This window comes from Schistocerca serialis, chromosome 4 (assembly GCF_023864345.2).
Source record: "Schistocerca serialis cubense isolate TAMUIC-IGC-003099 chromosome 4, iqSchSeri2.2, whole genome shotgun sequence".
Taxonomy (NCBI): Eukaryota; Metazoa; Arthropoda; class Insecta; order Orthoptera; family Acrididae; genus Schistocerca; species Schistocerca serialis.
Window position 1 is genome coordinate 395,084,667 of NC_064641.1, and position 22,095 is coordinate 395,106,761.

Consider the following 22,095-nt stretch of genomic DNA (forward strand, 5'->3'; position numbering starts at 1 on the left):
AACCCTAAAACTTGCCAGCAGAGAAACAACACATGGCCATTGTAACCAAGTTAAACATGTTAGATCAATAAATGCTGAATCTACTTGCTTGTCCAGAAATAGTTTATGCCATGAACAATGGGAGGAAGTATACCAGGCTGACACAGTGAATGGGATGTTCAACTCATTCCTGAACTTATTCCTTAAACATTTTGAAGCTTCTTTCCCCCAAAGACAGATTAAAATCAAACCAACCTTTAGTAAAAAGAAAGAGTGGCTAACTACTGGCATAAAAATCCCATGTAACAAAAAGAGAGATCTGTATGTACAACGGAGGACTAGTACAGACCCAGCAGTAAAGTTACATTACAAGAAATACTGTTAAATTCTAACAAGTGTAATCAAGAAGGCCAAACAGTTGCACTATGCACAAAAAATTAGCAATTCAAACAATAAAATAAAAACCATATGGCACATCATAAAAAGTGAGACATATAGGAACATAAAACCTGACAATAATAAACACAAAGCTGCAGCCTCAGATTTGAACAACTTTTTTTCTCTCTGTAGCTGAAAAACAGTGAACCATAATAAACAGGCTCACACAGAAGCTATTGAACTACTTAACCACATGCAAATAACATCTAATTAGCACTTCATTTCAGAAGTACAACCCCTAAAGAAATTGAAAAAACCATAAAATTACTCAAAAACTCAGATTCCTGTGGATACGATGGCATATCAAGTAGGATTCTAAAATCATGAGAAGACTTAATCAGTTATATATTGTGCTATTTGTGTAACCAATCTATGGAAACTCGTGTGTTTCCAGATAGATTAAAACATGCAGTAGTGATGCCAATCCACAAAAGTGGAGCAAGGGATGAAATATCCATCTATCGGCCCATCTCTCTGCTGCCAGTATTCTCAAAGGTATTTGAGAGAATAGTGTATGATAGGATTTATAGTCACACGACACAAAATGGCTTACTGGCTCCTACACAGTTCGGCTTTCGTAAGGGCTTCTCCACTGACAGAGCTATATTTAACCTAACACATGAAATTTTAGATGAACTAAATTACAAAAGGTATCCAGTGGGGATATTTTGTGATCATGCCAAGGCATTTGATTGTGTAGATCACAACACACTCTTAAAAAAGCTTCCACATTATGGCATTAAAGACAAATCTTTGACTTGGTTAGAATCATACTTTCAGAACAGGAAGCAAAGGGTTGTCTTAAGGGGGACAGGAACAGCATTAACATCAGACTGGGGAAATATAAAGTATGGAGTCCCACAGGGCTCAATTCTTGAGCCATTAATTTTCCTGATATACATTAATGATCTACCAATTACAATTAACAACAGAGCAAAAATAGTAATGTTTGCCGACGATACAAGTATCCTCGTAAAAGGACCCAACTCAACAATGCAGGATACAGCCATGACAGTCTCTACTCAAGTACACAAATGGTTCACTGCGAATAGCCTAACCTTAAATATTTCAAAAACCAATGTGATACAGTTTCTGACAAAAAATAAAAAAATTAAAGCTCCTGAAATACATGTTAACAATCACAAAATTAATGAAACCACACATACAAAATTCCTAGACATCCAGATAGACAGTCACCTAAGATGGAAAGAACAAATTGATCAGTTGTTCAAGAACCTTAGCTCATCGTGCTTTGCACTAAGAGCTCTCCATCAGTTAGTAGACAGAGAAATAACATTGTTGTCATACTTTGCGTATTTCCATTCTGTTCTCTCCTATGGTATAATCTTCTGGGGAAATGCTGCAGGTGTTGAAAAAGTCTTCAGAATACAAAAACGAGCAGTGAGGCTAATATATGGGGTCCCTAATGGGACATCTTGCAGAGGTCTCTTCAAATCTCTCAGGATACTCACCACCACAGGTCAGTATATATACTCACTGATGTTATTTGTAGCCAACAACAGGGAACTGTTTCAGAAAAATTGTGACATCCACAACCATGACACAAGACAGGTGAAAAATTTTCATCAAGGCTCTGTATCTCTCACTAAAGTACATAGGGGAGTTACTGAGTCAGGTATAAAGGTCTTCAATAAGCTCCCCGTCAATATAAAAGAGGAAATAAATAATGTACAGGTTTTTGAAAGGAAACTACAATTATTTTTCATTGAACAAACTTTCTATAAAATGAGTGAATACTTAGAGTTATGATGTACAAGAGTGGGGGAAACTGCCTAAGAAAAGCACTCCCTTAAAGATAAAGTGTGATGCTGTTACTTGTAGTTTAACTGAAATTGTGGTGGTAAAATGTAAATTTATCTGTTTCATTATGAGAAAATGTGAACTCACATGTATCCCGCTCTCTTGAGCATTCTTCTTAAGGAATGCAGTTAAAACTTGTATTCATTCAAACCATGACCATGAAGAAAATTTACTTCCTTATATATGTCAGTAGCATAAAAATATGCACTGTCACTTATTCTACTATTTTAAACAATCACTTAAACTGTTTTTGGCATAATGCAGGCTTTAATACTGCATGCAAGTAATTGTTCTTGTAAAATAAACCAATGTCTGTGCAATGTGATGGATAAATGTTAATGTACTACTGTAATTGCATCAATTGACTTGTCCTATATAACTTGTACACTGGCTGTATAATATGTAATCAACAGGACCAAATAAATAAATAAAATTAAAATAAATAAATTCTATCATTAGACACACTGAGTGTAAACTTACTGTTAATTGTGAGTTGAGATCTTATTTTTAACTATTCCTGTAGCAAAAATTTTACTGCCTGAGCACTACAGAACTGCAATAGCACTGGCTACTTTAATGTTATGTGTGCCATGAAACTGTATGCACATCCCAACCCAGGAGAAAAAAAATGAATGATACTCACTACACACCTTATACAGGTCATTAAAAAGTGAACTTGACAAATGAAGAAACCAAAAGCAGCGAACAAACCTAGACCAAAAACGTTTCTGGCAACTGAAAATCAATCACTAGAACAGTTAATGTCTGGCTGCCCCTTCTGTAGGAAGCATCTATTTTCGTCTTTCCTTTTCAAATGATAATTTGTTACTACAACTGAGTAGATGCCTGATATTGTCTGTTCTGGAGGCAAGGAGCCTAGCTGTCAAGTTTTAACATTTTTAAGAAAACAGGAGCACATTGATCTACCTGTACCTTGTTGATTTATGTACAATAAAAATTGTTTATAATATGGATGGTGGTAAAGTTTGTATGGTTGCTATCATGTTTATTGCAATAAACGTAAGCAGACTCCTGTTGAAGCCTGTGGGAGCTATGAAGGTCAGCTTATTTTCTATAACATGTGCTTATAGATTGGCTGTGCAGACAATGATTCTGGTCATGTCTACTGAAGTACCAGCATTCCTCACAGTGACAAAGCAAATCATCAAAGCGTTAGGCACTTCAGGTTCTCAGCCTGAACATGTAGATGATGCTGGGAGAGAGGGGAGGGAGAGGGGAGGGGGGAAGGTGAAAGAGGTGTACCTGCATTACGCTTACTTGATTTAAAAAGATTCCTGGCTGCTTCAAAGTATTGCTTGTCAGTTTGAAATGACACTGTTTAGAATGTGGAGTACTTATTGATCTAGTAAGTGAATTACTATGTGGAACTGAACAAACAGATCATAGTTAAACTCATACTGCAGTCATCATTACACAGATTGCAGTAATCTGAGCGCCAAAGTGATGGAAATACTTCTTCAAGATTGAGTTCAATAGTTTTTATGCTTCTATTTGAACATCCTTATTTGAGGTAAATTTAATAAATACATCAGGTTTAAAATATTTATACACAAATGCTGATGATATGGCTTGTCTGTGTACATAAATTGACAACAGTGATTAAGGCAGCATAACTCAACTAACCAAGAGTTATATTACTGTCTTAGTAGATTATGATGTTGATGCAATTCAATAACATATTGGGGTTCAAAAGTTATATAGCCACTTACAAGTAAAGAACAGTTGTGATAATTACAAGTAAACTAGTTTGTACATCCCATCATATTGTAAGTAGAGCTGTCTTGAATATTTCACTGGCTTAAATGTAATACAGAAATTTTATCATGTCTACCTGCTTCTGCATCTAAAATATCTGTTGCATAGATCTTCCAGTGATGTTTTGTATCTTTTTCTGGACTTCCTTTCTCTTTAGTTACCCAGTAAAGATTGGTGTGAATGAGTGCATCTATGGAATCAGAATGTAGGCTTCCAATCCACCGCATGAAAACAGACCCAGCAATTGGAGAATAGAATTTTGCTTCAGCCAGTTTTTCATCTGTTTGATCTGAAACCTTAAAATTAAAAATCCAATGAGATATTTTCATGGCTATTGAGCTAAAAACTAAGTACTAAAACACATATTTGCATACATCTACCATGTAACAAGTCTGAAAAACCTTTCAGCTTTTTAGCTCTTTGTCTCCACTTGTCATAATCTTGTGCATAGGGTTAAATTTTTGATCTGATGGAAGTACACGTCCATAACACCATAGACAGTTTTCTCTCATCTTCTCAATGAGAGGTGTTGATCTGTACAGCCTATGAATTTTGTCATTGATCATATGGTCATGAATAGTCATGCCAAGTGTCCACAGGAGCATTTTGGTTTCCATTACAGCACGACACTGCTCTGCTTCTTCTGTAGTGAGCCAACATTATTCACTGTTCAAGGTACCTGGGCAGATAGCAGAGCAGTACATTTTTCACTTAAGTCAGTCTGGGATCTTCTTATTACAAAGCTCATTAGTCATTGCAGGTCATGCATTGCTTAATGTAGTCTATGATTTTGGGACAAATGGACAGCCAGCATTGATTTTTGAGCAAAGTTACACGAAGATATTTCTCTTTGTGAGATCTATACTGTTATTATTTGCACCTTTTGATAGGTATTAAGTCATGTTTGTACTGAGCCTCAGTCTGGATGTTCAAAGTGGTTCTTCCATGCTTGAACTTGTTGTTGTCTTCAGCAGTCAGAAGATCGTCATCAGCATAAAGCAATTTCCAGGGCCCTAATTTCTGAAGATCTCTGGTGACTGTGTCCATTATAATGCCCAGGTACATACATAAAATGACACAAATATTACGTTTTGGAACAAGGTGTTCCGTCATCCAACACAGGAGAGGAAAACAGTGCAGAAACCAGCCTATTTAGAAATTTTGTGTAAGGTCATCCAGTGGCTGCCTCTATGGAGACAAACAGGAACTGTCCTCTCTTGAAACAGGGAGATGAGTGACATTTACATTTCATCCAGGAGTGGCTTATTTCATCCAATCCTCATTTTTTGGCACCTTTTGTTATTACACATGTTATGTAGGTATATTCTTATAGCTATATTTCTTTTTCTAAGAATTTATTCTTACATCATTGTCAGTATATTAATTAAGCAATTAAATCAAAAATGCATTGTAGCTGATATTTTGGGAAAAAACAGACAAGTAAATGAAAGAAATATTAAACTATGTAGACATCACAGAGTCATTAAAACATTCATAGTAACTGTGAACACAAGATCAAAGAAAATGATCAGACCATTGTCATTGCAACTTTTTAGAAAATATTTTGTTTCATGCAAGCAGTCAACGTGAAAGAAATAACTACTATTTACATAGTTGCGACATGAAGTCATGAAAGGGGTGTGTGACCATATTGAAAAGTATGTGCAATTTGCAAAATGCTGAATAGGTCAAGCTGACTTTATTAATCCATTAGTCCACATTTTGGACATAGCCATCGCAGATACCTGTGTAAAACAAGATAAAAATACATAGCTATATAAAAAATAAAAAACTCAAATAATGGAAAATCCAGGATGGAATGTAACAATATTACGAAGTTGCCACTTACCACATAGCAGAGATCGGCATCTCCTCTATAAGGTGAAAGGCAACTTTTGTTTTCATAATATTGTTAAAAAATATATGATTTACAAAACTAAGATAATCATACACATAAAAATATTACAAACCATCAGAAGACACATACCCTGGAATGTCATGTTGCACATAGAAAGAAAATTACATGTTGTAGTAGTAATGATCATAAGCAGATTGATAAAAGGTTGCTGGTTGTCATAGTAAGATACAAATTTTCAACACCACACCATGTTGATGTGGTCAGTATGACGCTATGCAGTACCAAAGTATAAACTATATATGATTTACAAAAAAGTACACTACTGACCATTAAAATTGCTGCACCACGAAGATGACGTGCTACAGACATGAAATTTAGCTGACAGGAAGAAGATGCTGTGATATGCAAATGATTAGCTTTTCAGAGCATTCACACAAGGTTGGTGCCGGTGGGGACACCCACAACGTGCTGACAAGACGAAAGTTTCCAACCGATTCCTCATACACAAACAGAAGTTGACCGGTGTTGCCTGGTGAAATGTTGTTGTGATGCCTCATGTAAGGAGGAGAAATGCGTACCATCATGTTTCTCACTTTGATAAAGGTCAGACTGTAGCCTATTGCAATTGCAGTTTATCGTATTGTGACATTGCTGCTCAAGTTGGTTGAGATCCAATGACTGTTAGCAGAATATGGAATCGGTGGGTTCAGGAGGGTAATACAGAACGCCATGCTGGATCCCAACGGCCTCGTATCACTAGCAGTCAAGATGACAGGCATCTTATCCGAATGGCTGTAACGGATCGTGCAGCCACGTCTCGATCCCTGAGTTAACAGATGGGGACGTTTGCAAGACAACAACCATCTGCACGAACAGTTCTACGACGTTTGCAGCAGCCTGGACTATCAGCTCGGAGACCATGGCTGCGGTTATCCTTGACACTCAGATCAAAAAAGAACATGGAAATGTTGATATGGTAAAGTTACTATAAATTCGTGCATCAGTAAAAAGATTGAAGTGTGAAGCATACAACAACTTAGCAAATGATATTGCCATGAACTTCACAAAAATCTGATTTTACGATCTGCCTCGTATATGTAATCACTGAGCTGATTAAAGGTTTCTATCTAGTAACTCTTCAACCAGTCTGGTTTGGCATTAGAAGACAGTGAAATCAAAGCTGAAGTTTTAAATTTCATGTTAAAAAAAGAATCATTCACACAGGATAATTGTTCAGACATACACTATGCGATGCAAAGTATCTGGACACTTGGCTGAAAATACTTTTAAGTTTGTGATGTTCTCCATTGGTAATGCTGGAATTCAATATTGTGTTGGACCGCCCTTAGCCCTGATGACAGCTTACCCTCTCACAGGCATACATTCAATCAAGAGCTGGAAGGTTTCTTGTGGAATGGCAGCCCACTCTTCATGGAGTGCTGCACTGAGGAGAGGTATCGATGTCGGTCGGTGAGGCCTGGCATGAAGTCGGCGTTCCAAAACATCCCAAAGGTGATCTATAGGAGTGAGGTCAGGACTCTGTGCAGGCAATTTCATTACGGGGATGTTGTTGCCGTGTAACCACTTGCCACAGGCCGTGCATTATGAACAGGTGCTCAGTGTTGAAAGATACAATCGCCATCCCCGAATTGCTCTTCATCAGTGGGAAGCAAGAAGGTACTTAAAACATCAATGTAAATGTAAGCCTGTGCCGTGATAGTGCCACGCAAAACACCAAGGAGCGCAAGCCACCTCCATGAAAAACATGACCACTCCATAACACCACCGCCTCTTTTACTGTTGGCACTACACACACTGGCAGATGATGTTCACCGGGCATTCGCCATACCCACACCCTGTGATTTGTCACTCCATATAATGTTTTTCCTCTGTTCAATCATCTGATGTTTATACTCCTTACACCAAGCGAGGCGTCGTTTGGCATTTACCGGCATCATGTGTGGCTTATGAGCAGCTGCTCGACCATTAAATCCAAGTTTCCTCACCTCCCGCCTAACTGTCATAGTATTTGCAGTGGACCCTGATGCTGTTTGGAATTCCTGTGTGATGGTCTGGAGAGGTGTCTGCCTATTACACATTATGACCCTCTTCAACTGTCGGCGGTCTCTGTCAGTTAACAGACGAGGTCAGCCTCTATGCTTTTGTGCTGTGCAGGTCCCTTCACATTTCCACTTCACTATCCCATTGGAAAAAGTGGACCTGGGGATGTATAGGAGTGTGAAAATCTCACGTACAGACATATGACATAAATGACACCCTATAACCTGACCACGTTCGAAGTCCGTGAGTTCTGCGGAGTGCCAAATTCTGCTCTCTCACAATGTCAATGACTACTGAGATTGCTGATTTGGACTACCTGGCAGTAAGTGGCAGTACAATACACTTAATATGAAAAACGTATGTTTTTGGGGGTGTCTGGATAGTTCTGATCACATCATGTACCATCGTTTAACCACTGGACAGGCTCCCGTTTGAAGGACATAAGTACAGACATTTCTGGTGTTGAGAAGCAAATGAAAGAGTTGAAAACAAGTAAATCACCAGGCCCAGACAATATCCTAATTCAGTTTTATAGAGAGTAGTCTACGGCACTGTCCCCTTACACAGCTTGCATTTATAATAAATCTTTTGCCCAGTGCAAAGTCACAAGTGACTGGAAAAAAGCACAGGCGACTCTGTATATAAGAAGGGTAAAAGATCAGACACACAAAATTACAGACCAATGTCCTTAACACTGGTTTGCTGCAGAATTATAAACATATAGTTTCTTTGAAAATAATATATTACCTTGAAACAGAAAAGCTTTTGCCCACAAATCAGCATGGATGTAGAAAGTATCACTAGTTCGAAATCAGCTTGCTCTTTCCTCACACGATAGCCTGCAAACCAGGGATGAAGAGAACTTAAATGCCAATCCCTGAGAGAAGATGACATTTTTTTCATGAAGCACTGATTAGCATTTGCAGCTAGCTGCAGAACTATTCTGTTGCTGTCAACATACATTTCACGTAAGGACTGTAAAGATGACATAGAAGAAATTAAGGCTCATACGGAGGCATACAGACATTCCCTTTCCCTTGTCCCATTTGCAAGTGGAATAGGAAAGGAAATGACCAGTAGTGGTACAATGTATCTTCTCCTGTAAATCATATGGTGGCCTGTTGTATATGTATGTAGATGTACATGATTCTGGTCACCCATGTCTGACCACCACAAGAGAGGATCGCAGTAATGTGCACCAACCACATTGTAACTCCTTCACATCTGCACCTGCCACCCAAGAACAAGTAATGAAATCCCTGTAACATTCTGTGCTATCTCATGCCAGTGGTCAGAGACTGTTGGTAGGCAGACAAGGGAATTACCATCCCACGCACAGACTGCTGTTCACATCACAACACAAATGACTGATTTTAGAAGTGCTGCCATGCACTGTGTTCAGTGATGAATCATGGTTCTGTACTACTCTGGATGACCATCATCGGTGCGCATAGCAGCAATCTAGGCAGAGGTCTCATTTTTCCACCATTTTGGAGAGGCACTGTAGTATTACTCCTTGTGTCATAGTGTAGAGAGCCATCAAGCATGATTTCAGGTCACAGCTGTTAGTGATAGACAGACTGATGGCACAATGGTGAGTTGAGGACATTCAGAATACGCGTGTTACTTCTCAAGTGACAGCAGCATGGTGACATTTTTCAACAAGACAATATTTTTCCACATACGCTTCATGTTGAGGCACTTCCATGGCAAGCAAATTCCCCAGATCTGTCTCTGACAGAACATGCATGAGATCAGCTCAGATGTCAACTCTGTCCCAGTGTCAGTATTCAGAATATCAAGCAATGGTTACAATAGTTATGGATCAGCTTGCCTCAGGAGAGCATACAAAGCCTGTAAGTCATCGTTTCCAACAAAATCAGAGCACACATTTAGGCCAGAGTGGATGCTATGTATTCTGATTAGTGGACTCCTACTGCCACATTCTTTGTAAATTAGCCTCGATTTTGTTATCACTGAAAAAAGATCACAAAGTTTCATTTGGTTCCCTCCACTCCTTCAGGTGCTTCACTTTTTTTCAGGTAGTGCAGTTTCATCTGCTTGTGATAACTATATTCATTTTGAATTGCCCTTTATATCTTATTATTTATATCTAATTATTTTATATGGGCTTGTTCAGTGTAGTTTTGCAGTGGGCAGCTAATACAAATTTAATCAACATTGACCACTTAACCCTCACATCAAATTCCTACATGCACCTGGCCAAAAGCATGTCATTTCACTTGGCAAAATTGCTAAGACTTTTCAAATAATAGTTAACAGATTTTTGGCAGCTGAAGTGAATTAGATTTCACAGAAGGTTGATTTCTTATGTATCTTGTTTCAACCAAAACAGAAACACAAAATTTTTTATGCAGAAGCTTGTGCAACTGAAGCTGCGGAAAATCAATTTCAGGCAACTTAATTCAACAACGAGATAGTACAGGAAAGATATCTTAAGGTCCATAACATCTGACACATAGGTTATTTACTTAATGTCATAGCAAAGTAAGACAACCACTTTGAGAATTGTTTTAGCTGTAATTAAAGAGTCAAAGAAACAAATTCTTTTCTTTTTAAATTATAAAGTCAACGAAAAATATGAGTGTATTTTTAAAAAAATATGTTTTGATCATAATAATTATTGTTCTTACTACCAACTGGAAACAACTCCAAAAACGTGTCAAATCTATATTACAGCATTATAATGGTTGTACCCATCACTGTAGCACAATACACGAGACACTGATGTGATAGCAGTATGCATCATTGTAGACAAATAACAACATCATAACTGCAAAGTGAAGCTATCATTGTAATAAGATGTTTTTGTGTTGTTTCTTGTAATTTATAATTATGAGCCTATGTAAATACAAACTACTGACCATGAAGAGGAATTTAAAAGCAATAGTGCCAAATGTAAGATTGCAACAGAAAAAGAAAAGAAGAATGAAGAAGTTATAGTTAAGTCATGTCATATGACAGATTATATAAACTTTAATCAAATCCATGTGGTGCTAAAAAAAAAAAAAAAAAAGAATATAGATATGACATCTTGGATATTCGGGAATCCAGCCGGATGTTCGCGTCGTTCTCGCACTATATTTCAACAGCATGCCTCGCTGTCTTCTTCAGGTGCTACCTGAGACTGGTCCTTGGGTCGATCGAGTCCAGCATTTATGCCTGCGAGGAGCTGGGCATTCCCTAATCGGTCCGCGCCGATGCGCGTTTCGAGGAGACGCAAGTACTAGCGGCCACGAGCAGATACTACGAAAGGCTCTACAGGGAGGCAATCAAAATCGCTAAACACCCAAATAATTTCAACCGAAAGGAGGAGGGCGTCAAATTAAACGGTATATGGATGCCGGTGTTAAAGAAGATGTGTACCACCCGTCCACTACTGGGTGATGGCAACGGCGATCGACGGCGACGGACAGCGGCCAATTGCACTGACGTTTTCAAAACACATGACGTCACGCCGCGGTGCGGGGGCGCGCGGACACGGAATTTAGCGGCAGTCAGTAGCGAGCCAGTGCGTGTGTTGGACCTTCCATCAAGCTATGGACCCCCTTGAAGATGTCTCCCGCAGTCGGAGACAAAACGTTGGGAATCACCACAGAATTCATCAACCGACCACAGCATAACAGCCCGGATAATTATAATGGACATGATATTTCCGGCCGTGAAAGGTTACATTTTAGTGTGGAGAGACTGATTGGTATCTTTTATATAAGAGGGTAGGTTCCTGGTAATACGCTGAAAGTGTTGGTCTACGAGAGCAGACATTCCCTCAGTGGGGGACAGTAACCAGCCGTCATGGGGCTTCCGGGGGGTGTGCTTATGGACTTTTGGGAGCGTGTAAAAGGTAGAAGCCATGGGGAGTGGTAGGGGTGAGGGAAGGTAAACTCAGGGGAGAGCTTCTGGTATGTGCCTAAGGATTGGAGGAGAGACTGGAGACCCAGCTGGGTTTCTGGACTGCAGTCACTGTAGTAGGGTTTGTGGGTGGATGAATCTGACAACTGGAGGAGTCCCTTCCCCAGGTAATCCTTGTGGTTCAAAACAATAGTGGTGGAACCTTGGCCAGCAGGTAGGATTATAAGGTCAGGACCAGGTTTTAGGTAGTGGATTGTGATTCTTTCTGAGGATGTAAGGTTATCTTGCATGTTGAGGGATTTGGGGAATGATGTGAGGCAAGTTTCATGGTCAAGAAATGCTGAAAAGTTAACAGGGCATGATTTGAGGGCAGTGGAGGTGGATCACGGTGGGATGGATGAGTGAACTGAGTCAGGTATGGTTCAACATTGGTCTTTGGTTGAGTCTGATTGGTAGGGTTGGTGGCAAAAAAGCATTACCACTGTTGGGACCATGAGAAGGAGAGTAGGTCTTTAATAAGTCCACCATGATAGAATTTGGGAGTGGGGCAAAAGGTAATGCCTTTGGAGAGGATTGATACTTGTGTGGGGCTTTTGAAGGAATTTGACAGTAAGGTCATAAGGGTGAATTCCATGAATCAAGCAACAATTCAGGAACAGTATGTAGTACTGGCTTCTGGCTAGGAATAAGGAAACTTTTCTGTATTAGAAGAAGGAAGGATGAATGGTTGCGGATAAGAAAATGTCAAAATATATAAATAATATGGAAATAAGTGAGAAAAGTTGCAAATTCACAATTTTTTCATGCATACTTTCAGAACAATAAATTCATTAATGAATACTATAGTGAACACCATAAGAGTTTTAATGTGACATGGAGAAAATTAAATGCTCCAACATTGATATGGGTCAGTACAAGATGATCAATAATAAGGGCAGGTTCATTCTTTCACGACATGTGGTATTACACAGATGCATATTCTAATTAAAAAAAATCATGTGTACTCTAGGTTACAACTGCTAACTGAACAAAATGCTAAAAGAACAAACTTCAGTACTCCCACCAACGGGTATCGTGATGGAGGCGGAAGAGCTGGCATGGGCTGCAAAGTAGGATAGTGCAGAAATCTGTCATGGAGGGGGCACACACAATGTGTAATATCAGCAGATATGCTGGCTGAGGTGGTCACCTGAGAATGGTAGTTGGCCGGACTGGCCAGTGCTTGCATGGAGTTCAACTACTGCTGATCTTGGCTTACAACTTCATGCTTGTTGCTGAGTACTTAGCTTACTGCAGATTGACTCACATGGAAAGTTCATTTTCCTCTTGTGGGGTTCTGTTCCTCAACTTTTATTGAGTCATCGTCTGTTCATGAAGTATTTGTGCTGACCGTGTACTACAGCAGCATTGTCCCACCTGAACAGATACTAAACAAACCTTACATGATGTTGTGTAAGAGGAATGTTTCAGGTATTTTGGTGAGATGTGCTACAGTAGGCCTTTAAGATGAACTATTTTTTAATGTGACTCTTCATTTTTTACTATTCATAGATTTTATTCTGTAGAGCAACTATGTATAGGTGTGAATCTATTGAGCCTGTATATATCTACAAGAGGGGACCATTTGTACCACTTCGTAGTGGAACAAACATCTTAATTTTATGGTGTTTGTTTTTGAAACTTCAAAAATTAAGATGTGTATGTCATCTGGAAACGGGAAAAATAGTACTTTTGTTTGGCAACTAAAGTCTCAACAGAACCACAACTATTGTACACTGATGAGCCAAAACATTACAATCACTACCTGCTGCTAAACTGAATTCTGCTTGGTCATGTTACAGGCAAATACTGTGGTAAAGAATGAGCAGAGACAAATGGGAATTGTTGTAATAATGAGATGCCACAAATGGTGAAGTCCATGCACTTTTGACAAAGGGCAAATTGTTGTGACCTTGTGCACGGTAACAAGCATCTTGGTAATGATGAATTTGGTCATCTGCTCACCTGCTACTGCTGTGAACTTTTATGGAAAGTGGTAGAAGGATGGAGAAACCATGAATAGATGATAAGATGTTGGATGTCTACACCTCATCACAGAATGTGGAGGCCAAAGGTTTACCCTCTCTTTAAAACAAGATAGGCAGTGTTCTGTGACAGATCTGGCAACAGAGTACAATGCTTGTGCAGTTAGAAGTGTTTCAGAGCACACTGTTCAGTACACATTATTGAACACGGGGCTCCACAGCACATGACACCTTTGTGTTCCCCTGTTGATACAGTGACATTATCAATTATGATTTTGAAGGCAATAGGATCCTTGTGATCCTTGTGATTGGACTGTGGACCACTAGAAAATTGTTGCCTAGTTAGATTACTCAAGGTCAATGGGTGTGTCCGAATACATCAAATGTCTGCTTCAAACATGCACTATGCCATGCATGCAGCCCAGTGGCAGCTGTATCCTGAGCTTCTGTGGTAGTAATCGAAGACACAATGACAGTTGTGGACTACATGAACATTATTGTACACCAGTTACATCCCTTCATGCTAGATGTCTCCCTCATGGCGATAGAATCTTCCAGCACAGTAAGTGTCTGTCTTGCAATGCCAGACTCGTGCAACAGTGGTTTGAGGAGTATGATGATGAACTCATGTTGACATCTTGGCCACCAAATGTGCATGATCAGAACCTGAAGGAACTCATCTAGTATACTATCAGGTACTAGTTCAGCACTTATAAACCATCAGCCCCTAATTTACAGGAGTTGATTATCCTGTGTGTAGACATCTGTTGTCACGTATAACTGGAAGCATTCCAATGACTCGTCAAATTCAAGCCACACAAAATCGCTGCTGCACTGCATTCCAATGTGTATCTACATGAAAATAAGCTGTGTGAGTGGAGAGTGGGTGGTGGGGGGAGAGGGGGGGGAGTGGGGGGGGGGGTGAAATTGGGTCAGGCGGAGGATAAGTGTGTGACATATGTGAGATTGTGCAGTTTTCACCCAGATATGGTGATGTGTCCAAAAATTTTGTTAGTTAGTTATGTGTTCCATTGATCAATCTCATGGTAACCATTATGATGTGGAATGTGTCAAGTGCATAAGAAATGCACACATGAATCAAATGTTATCAGCCATTGTGGTCGAGGAGAGACTCAATAGTGACTGACACAAAGTGAATCTCTCTTTCCATTAAGTAAAGGTGACTGTATTACGCAGCACATATGTACATCAAAATCAGAAACACACTCACCATGTTAACTGCCTGACAGGGAATGAGTTGTTTGGCTGTATAAGGCTTTCTGGTTGTATCTTCATATACTGCACTGCCTACTTCATTTCCCATTAAAGTGAGATTGTTTGAAATTCTAAGAATAAGCAAAAGTGTGAGGAATTTCTCACTCAGTGAGAAGGAGCTGGATATCTTCACATATCACTAGAATTTTACTGATCAACAAGTGGGCTACAGCTGTTTTAATACCTGCCTGCAACACATTCACATGCCATTTGTCTACCAAAATCACTGATAATTATTATATATATATATTGGGCAGAAAGATATTTTGTTTCCCCAAAGAACTTACAGAAATGTAGCTGGCTGACATTTTTGACAATTGCTGTTATTCTGACAGCTGAACTCCCATCATTTTCGAGGCTCAAATGCAATGAGGGAGTGTTGTAAAAGAAAATTTAAACCCTTGGGGGGTGGGCCACATTAACCAAGAAGCATAATACAGCATATGCAGAAAAACAGAACAAACAAACACACACACACACACACACACACACACACACACACATACACACACAGTAAATAACTGATACCATCACACAACCAAAGATCACCGACATCACAATTATTGATAGTGAATAGTAATTACCAGTGGGTAAGCAAGTAGCATTAACTCTGCCCTCTATTGTTTGACTAGGGACAGAGCAGAATTTAAGCAAAAACCTTTATATTTATTTATAAGGTCACATGCTAATGTAATCTCCATTGCTTCCTTAATAACATTATCTCAGTCACTGAAGGGCACACCAGAATCTCTATGTTGCTGTATATCATGGGATGAACAGTATCAAGGCAACATTCTGCAACAGCAGGTTTACTTGGCTGTTGTAAGCATGTATGACTCTTACATTCTGTACATCAGTTCTCAGTACATCAGTTCTCTGCAGTCCTAATGATGTGATCAAAGTATGACATGCCACAACTGCAAAAGATAAGGTAGACATCTGACTTAGGCAAAACAAGCTCAGCCATTATGGACACAAAAAGGACCCTAATCTTAGATGGTCATCAAAAAACACACTTGACACTGTTTTTGCACAGAATATGATCAGTCATGTTGGAAATGCTACCTGCATAAGGCAAAAAGGCCCGTCATGCTGAAGCTGCCAATCATGTATGCATGAGGAGCGCTTGCTTGTGTGTATGAATGATGTGTGCTGACAAAGGCTGTGGCCTAAAGCTTTATGTAAGTGTCTTTTAATTGTGTCTGTCTGTAACTTAATGTTTCTTCTTTACTGTAAGTAGTAATCTGTCTTTTCCCACATTGTAGACATTCTATTGTGAAATTCCAGCTATTGTAATATGATAATTGAGAAAGCTGTTGAGACTAAATTAGAAAATGACCTTATAAATAGAGGTGAAGGTTTCTGATTAAATGTTGCTAAGAATTCTGCTATCTCTGTGATCAAACAATAGATGGACAGAGTTCATGGTACATACTCACTAACTGGTAATTAATATTCGCTATCAATAACTTCTGACTTTGGTCAGCAATGGTTTGTGGTACACTACCAATAACTTCTGACTTTCGTCATCATTGATTTTGTGGTGGTGGTGGTAGTAGTTGTTAAGTGTGTGTGTGTGTGTGTGTGTGTGTGTGTGTGTGTGTGTTCTTTCTGCATTTGCTGTATTATGGTTCTTAATCAGCCTATTGAGGAATTCAATTTCCTTGTACAATGCTCTCTCACTGCATTTCAGCCCTGAAAATGACAGTGTGTTCACCTGTTGAAATATCGACAGTAGTCACAGACTTCACCCAGCAGCAGTCTCATAAGTTGTTTGAACATTTTATTTGCTGAGAAAAACTCATGTTTCATATTTTGAGGGCTGATGCCCATTTTGAGTCCCGTCATTGGCACAAGTATCCACTTATGTTTTCACAACACTCCCACACATCCATGGTGAGCCACACCTCCCGTTTACTACCAGCATGCAATGCATGCATGCAATCACTTAGGACTCCACCTATGACTACCTCATAATGTATAGAAACTCTGCTGCACCAGAAATGCACATAGATACATCATGCTATCACCTTATAACTGTATGCTTCCTTGTTGACTCAGATCATATTGTTTTTGCAACTTTGGGATGGCTTCAGAGGCAAACTGTGTATATCTCAAAATTAAATGTCCAAGTGTATCTTATCATTCCATTGAATTTGTAATTAAAGATATAGCTCTGTGGATTAGACAAATGATATAGCTTTCTTATAATAACAGAAGTTGTAACACATCTCTTAAAGTTGATCAGTTTTTCAGAAACTGGCGGGTCTGTCATCAAAATGTGAAGGCCATGCACCAAACAGAGCACACACACACACACACACACACACACAAACACACACACAATCTCATGGAGGATACACCACTGCCACACAGGAGCTGTTTGCCAAGCAATACAGTGAAGCCTCAATTTTTAGATTATCAAACTTTTATTTTGTGGTAGTCATATAATTGAAGGAGTAAAGGGAACAACTCCATATAGTTGAGGCATAGAGTTGTCAATAGGAACATAAACAAGACTGTAAATGTTCCTAAGCTTTCTGATGATAGTTTTGTTCAGAGATAACTAGTACAGAAAACACACACATAATCATACACACTTCTCCACCACCACTGCAGTACACATGTACAGATGATTGTGGAATATAGTTTCTTACATTGGCTGATGACATACAGAAGCATTACAAAAATTAACTGAAAAATTTGATATTATCTTTTGAGAAGCATAACAAATGTCACATGAGCACAGTCCAGCTTATCATTATAATTAATTTCTGGTGATTTTCACCTGTAATGAATCCCTGTACGTAAATAAATAATACTTTCTCTTTAACAATATTCATGTAAGAAATAATTTCAAAAGTACTACAACATCTCCTTCACATCTTGGACTTACACTAATTGTACCACAAGCAGCATGGATTCTATAGCCCTCTTCAAAGATCAACAGAGATCGGCCCCATAAGCCTTTTTCACCAGTTAATGATATCAAATCTGTGGGTATCAGTAAATCACTGGTGTTTTTCACAGGAAATTCGAGAAGTCCAATAGTGTCATCTAGATTCAACAACCTGTAACAAAAAGCTAAAGCTCTTACATAATATCACACCTAAAATTAGGTGTAAAATATGATAAAAGGCATACACTTTACCTCACTACTGATGGTATGCATAATGTGCCCAGAAATAAGAGTCATGCTATACATATTAGTTATTGCCAGTAATGTGGAAGTAATATGTGCAGTCTTACTTTGACCTAAATATGTAATTTGCATACTAAGTATTAATATCACTTGTTTTTCCTTCTTTTTTAGTCCAATCTGTGCATTACTTTAACTTAAGCTTGTACTGAATTATTCTATTATTACTCATCTGCTTTCCATACATGTGTGGAATAAAGAAACACAGGTAACCCAACATTGATAGAAACTTCAAAGATAACCCTTGTATCAGAGGTAACACACATTACAGTCAGCTGCTGGATCAATTGCTCCCAAGGAGCCTCTCCTCTCCTACATAGTGGAGTACTTGTAACGTAAGGAAAGTGAAACTTTATTTGCTATCCAGCTATTGTGCAGACTGCTGGCCACAGCACCAGCGCAGCTACTGGATGCAGCAATAGTGTAGCTGCTGGACAAGGGTGATAACCACAGGTGATGTCTCCACGAATGTCTATGAGCATGGTGAGGCTTCAGGCATTGGCATGGTGTCTTGTAGGAGTGGAGATAAGACCCAACTGAGGTGACCTGCACAATAAAGGCCATTGTGGTTTTCACATTTTGCAAGATTTCAATGTAACGGTCTCCCATTGGAACATTCGAAAGGAACTGGCACACTACAGTTGGTTGCTGAATTGCTTATGCCCACAGCATACAGCCATTATTAGGCATGGCACCAATTTTTTGTACTTCTCCTCACCAATTTTTGAAATTTACATGCTGTACTGACTGTACTGCTGTACTGATTTAATACATAATTCATAACTTTAGATCTAGTATCCTCCACTCACAGGTGGTTATAATGAAATGTTTTCTCCCTCATTAACTCAACCTGCCTTCCTACACCTGGATCTGATCATCACCAGTGCCATTCCATTCTACTTTCTTCAGGAAAAACTGTTTGCTCACAATTTATTTCAAATTATCTTTCCTTTCTCAGAATAATGTAGCTGAAACTTACACATGATAGAATAAGTATTATCAGTTCACATATTCTGTGTTAGTAAAATCAGAATATCAAGTCTCTGAAAGGTGGGTCAGTTGCAGGTGGGAGATAGTGATAGAATTACTGGAGAAATTCTAGGACAGGATAGTGCAACTAAAAAGGATACTCAGTACAAAATTCTTATTGAACCTATTCTTTTTTAATTTTCTATTTTTGACTATATTTTGATTTTAATTTGTAAAAAAGTGTCTTGGTCTAGTTATGAAATATTTCTAAACAAGCTCCTAAAGAATGCATAACACAGAAGCTTCACCAAAAAGTTTAAGAGATGCATTTGCTTCATGTAAAGTACTGTAAGAAGGTGTGATAATATTTTTTGGAAAAGCTAGGATTAAGTTTATAGCATCTCTGTTTCTTATCTTATTTTTGCACCTTCATAAAGTGAGAAAATCGCAAATTGCTAGTGAAAGTCATAATATATATATACCAAAATTCTACTCAGTTAAGTGAACAATAGATTACTTTGAAAGATTGTTTCACACCTGTAAAATATGAGGTGTAACTTTAAGAAGTGATATGTTATTGAATAAATGTATAAACTAATTTAAAGGGAGACAAAATGAAAGATTGATTTACTGTATCAACAGTAGGAATGTTTAGTGCACCTACACATGTAACACAGACCACAAACAATACTCCGGTACTATCTATAATTTCAAGTACTGTTCAGTTATCTGAGATTCTCACTATGCAAACTTGATGAACAAACCCAGAGGCACATTCTGATGGTTATTACCACAGTCAGCAAGAGAGAGTTATGGAGTGGTTTAGGGTACTTGGGAAGGAGGATTATCTTTACATTATTGGTTTAACATTTGAGCAGAGTGTGTGTGTGTGTGTGTGTGTGTGTGTGTGTGGGTGGATGGTGGGTGGGTGCCTGTGTGTGTGTGTGTGTGTGTGTGTGTGTGTGTGTGTGTGTGAGAGAGAGAGAGAGAGAGAGAGAGAGAAATGTACAAATGGGTCATCAACCTGACCAAAACAAGATCTAGTATTTAATTGCTTGAAAGTAATTAGTGTGATCAAGAAAAACTTACTTAGTGACTTAAGAGAAAACTGAAATATTCCTGAGCAGCTCCCATTAGCTAGGTAAGTGAAGTGTTAAAAAGTTAAAGTCTTCAAGGCCTTGCTATTTGGCAAAAAAAAGTTGCAATGGTGAGATATTTAACTGTCAAATGCTTCATTTGAGTCATGTACTAAATTTACGGCACTTTGACATCTACATTGACATAATTACTCTGTGATTCACACTTAAATGCCTCATGTAGGGTCATCAAACAACCATCGGATTATGTCTCTACCATTCCACTCTCAACCAGCACACAGAAAAAATGAACACTTAAATGAACTGTGTGAGTTCCAATTTCTCTTATGTTATGACAATGATCATTTCTACCTGTGTAGGTGGGTGTCAACAAATATTTTCACATTTGCAGGAGGAAGTTGGTAATTTAAATTCTGTGAAACAATCTCGCCGCAAAGAAAAATGCCTTCACTTTTAGTATCATATCTGTGACACTCTCTCCCATACTTCAAAATGATATAAAACAAGTTGTCCTTCTTTGAACTTTTTCAATGCCCTCTGTCAATCCAATCCGGTAAGCATCCCATATCATGTGGCATTTCAAGAACAGAAAACACTAGGAAGGCAAATGAGGCGACAAAAAAAGATTGTAGAAACATTTGACTCGCTCATTGAATGATGCTCAAAATCACGAACAACAAATGAGGTGCCAATTAAGAACTTAAGTTCAATGTTCAACTTGGAATCTTAGAATTTTAAAGAGTACTAGAGGATAGTTATCTGGTGGATTATACAGCCTGTGCAGTCTATTGTTGTGCGACCTTGACATTCTTGTCATCTATGCCTGCATGTGTAAAAATTTCCAACAATTTTTCAGTCTCAATATCTTTTCAATAGAAAAACCTTCAAAAATCAGCAGAAGGTATGCACATTCTCAATTAGCATCTCATTTGCTGTGCTTGATTTCAAGCATCATTCACAGGTATCAAACATTTCCATAATCTGTTTTATTTCTTACTAGTATATTTTTCACAAAACATTTGACTTCATTATTATTATTATTATTATTATTATTATTATCATTTACATGGCTAATACAGAATTTGCATTTTATACAGCCTGTAAAATAATTCTGCTGCCTCCATCATACATTTCAGGTAAGGAATGTAAGGAATATTAATTATTGTCATTATCTAGTTGCATTTTCTTCTGTTCCTTCTGTGGCTATAGGTATAATATAGATACTGAAGTGAACATAAATTCACAAATAAAGAAATAACTATATTTTGTACAGTTCAGTATGTAGAAACATGTAGTTGTGAGTTAAATATTAGAAAACATAATGCCTGTAACTGTTAAAATGTGAGTTTCAAAATGGAAAACTTAGTTAGAATAAAGATTATTAATTTGTATTCATTAGAATGCGAACTTCTAAAACTGAGTCTGAGATACCTAGATACTCTCTTCGACACATACGTGATGCCCCGAAGTTAATAACATAGTTTTTTAGCAAAATAAAATTAAAAGTGAGAATGTGATTATTACATGCAGTTCATTAAAAGAACTCTATTAAATACGCATTTATTATGCTCTAGACAATGCTCAAGCAGATAAGTAGTAGCTTGAAAGAAAGCACTTTCAATGGCCAGACTAACAGATTTGTCCTAGATGAAACAATGGAAAATGTCTATCATTGTAAACAACCATCTACCACTTGTAATGAAAAATCCAGGATGGAATAATGAT

General features: G+C 38.3%; 1 protein-coding gene across 5 annotated transcripts in view; it reads right to left on the bottom strand.

Annotated features, from left to right (window-relative positions):
* Positions 1 to 22,095, bottom strand: part of LOC126474916 (uncharacterized) — a 408,277-nt gene that overhangs the window by 186,478 nt on the left and 199,704 nt on the right. For all 5 annotated transcript variants that reach the window (XM_050102418.1, XM_050102416.1, XM_050102417.1 and 2 more), the window contains 2 exons: positions 18,002 to 18,176; positions 4,091 to 4,310 (listed from right to left, as the gene is read on the bottom strand). In XM_050102418.1, coding sequence (XP_049958375.1) covers positions 4,091 to 4,310; positions 18,002 to 18,176 — 395 coding nt within the window. The remainder of the gene's footprint in view (positions 1 to 4,090; positions 4,311 to 18,001; positions 18,177 to 22,095) is intronic.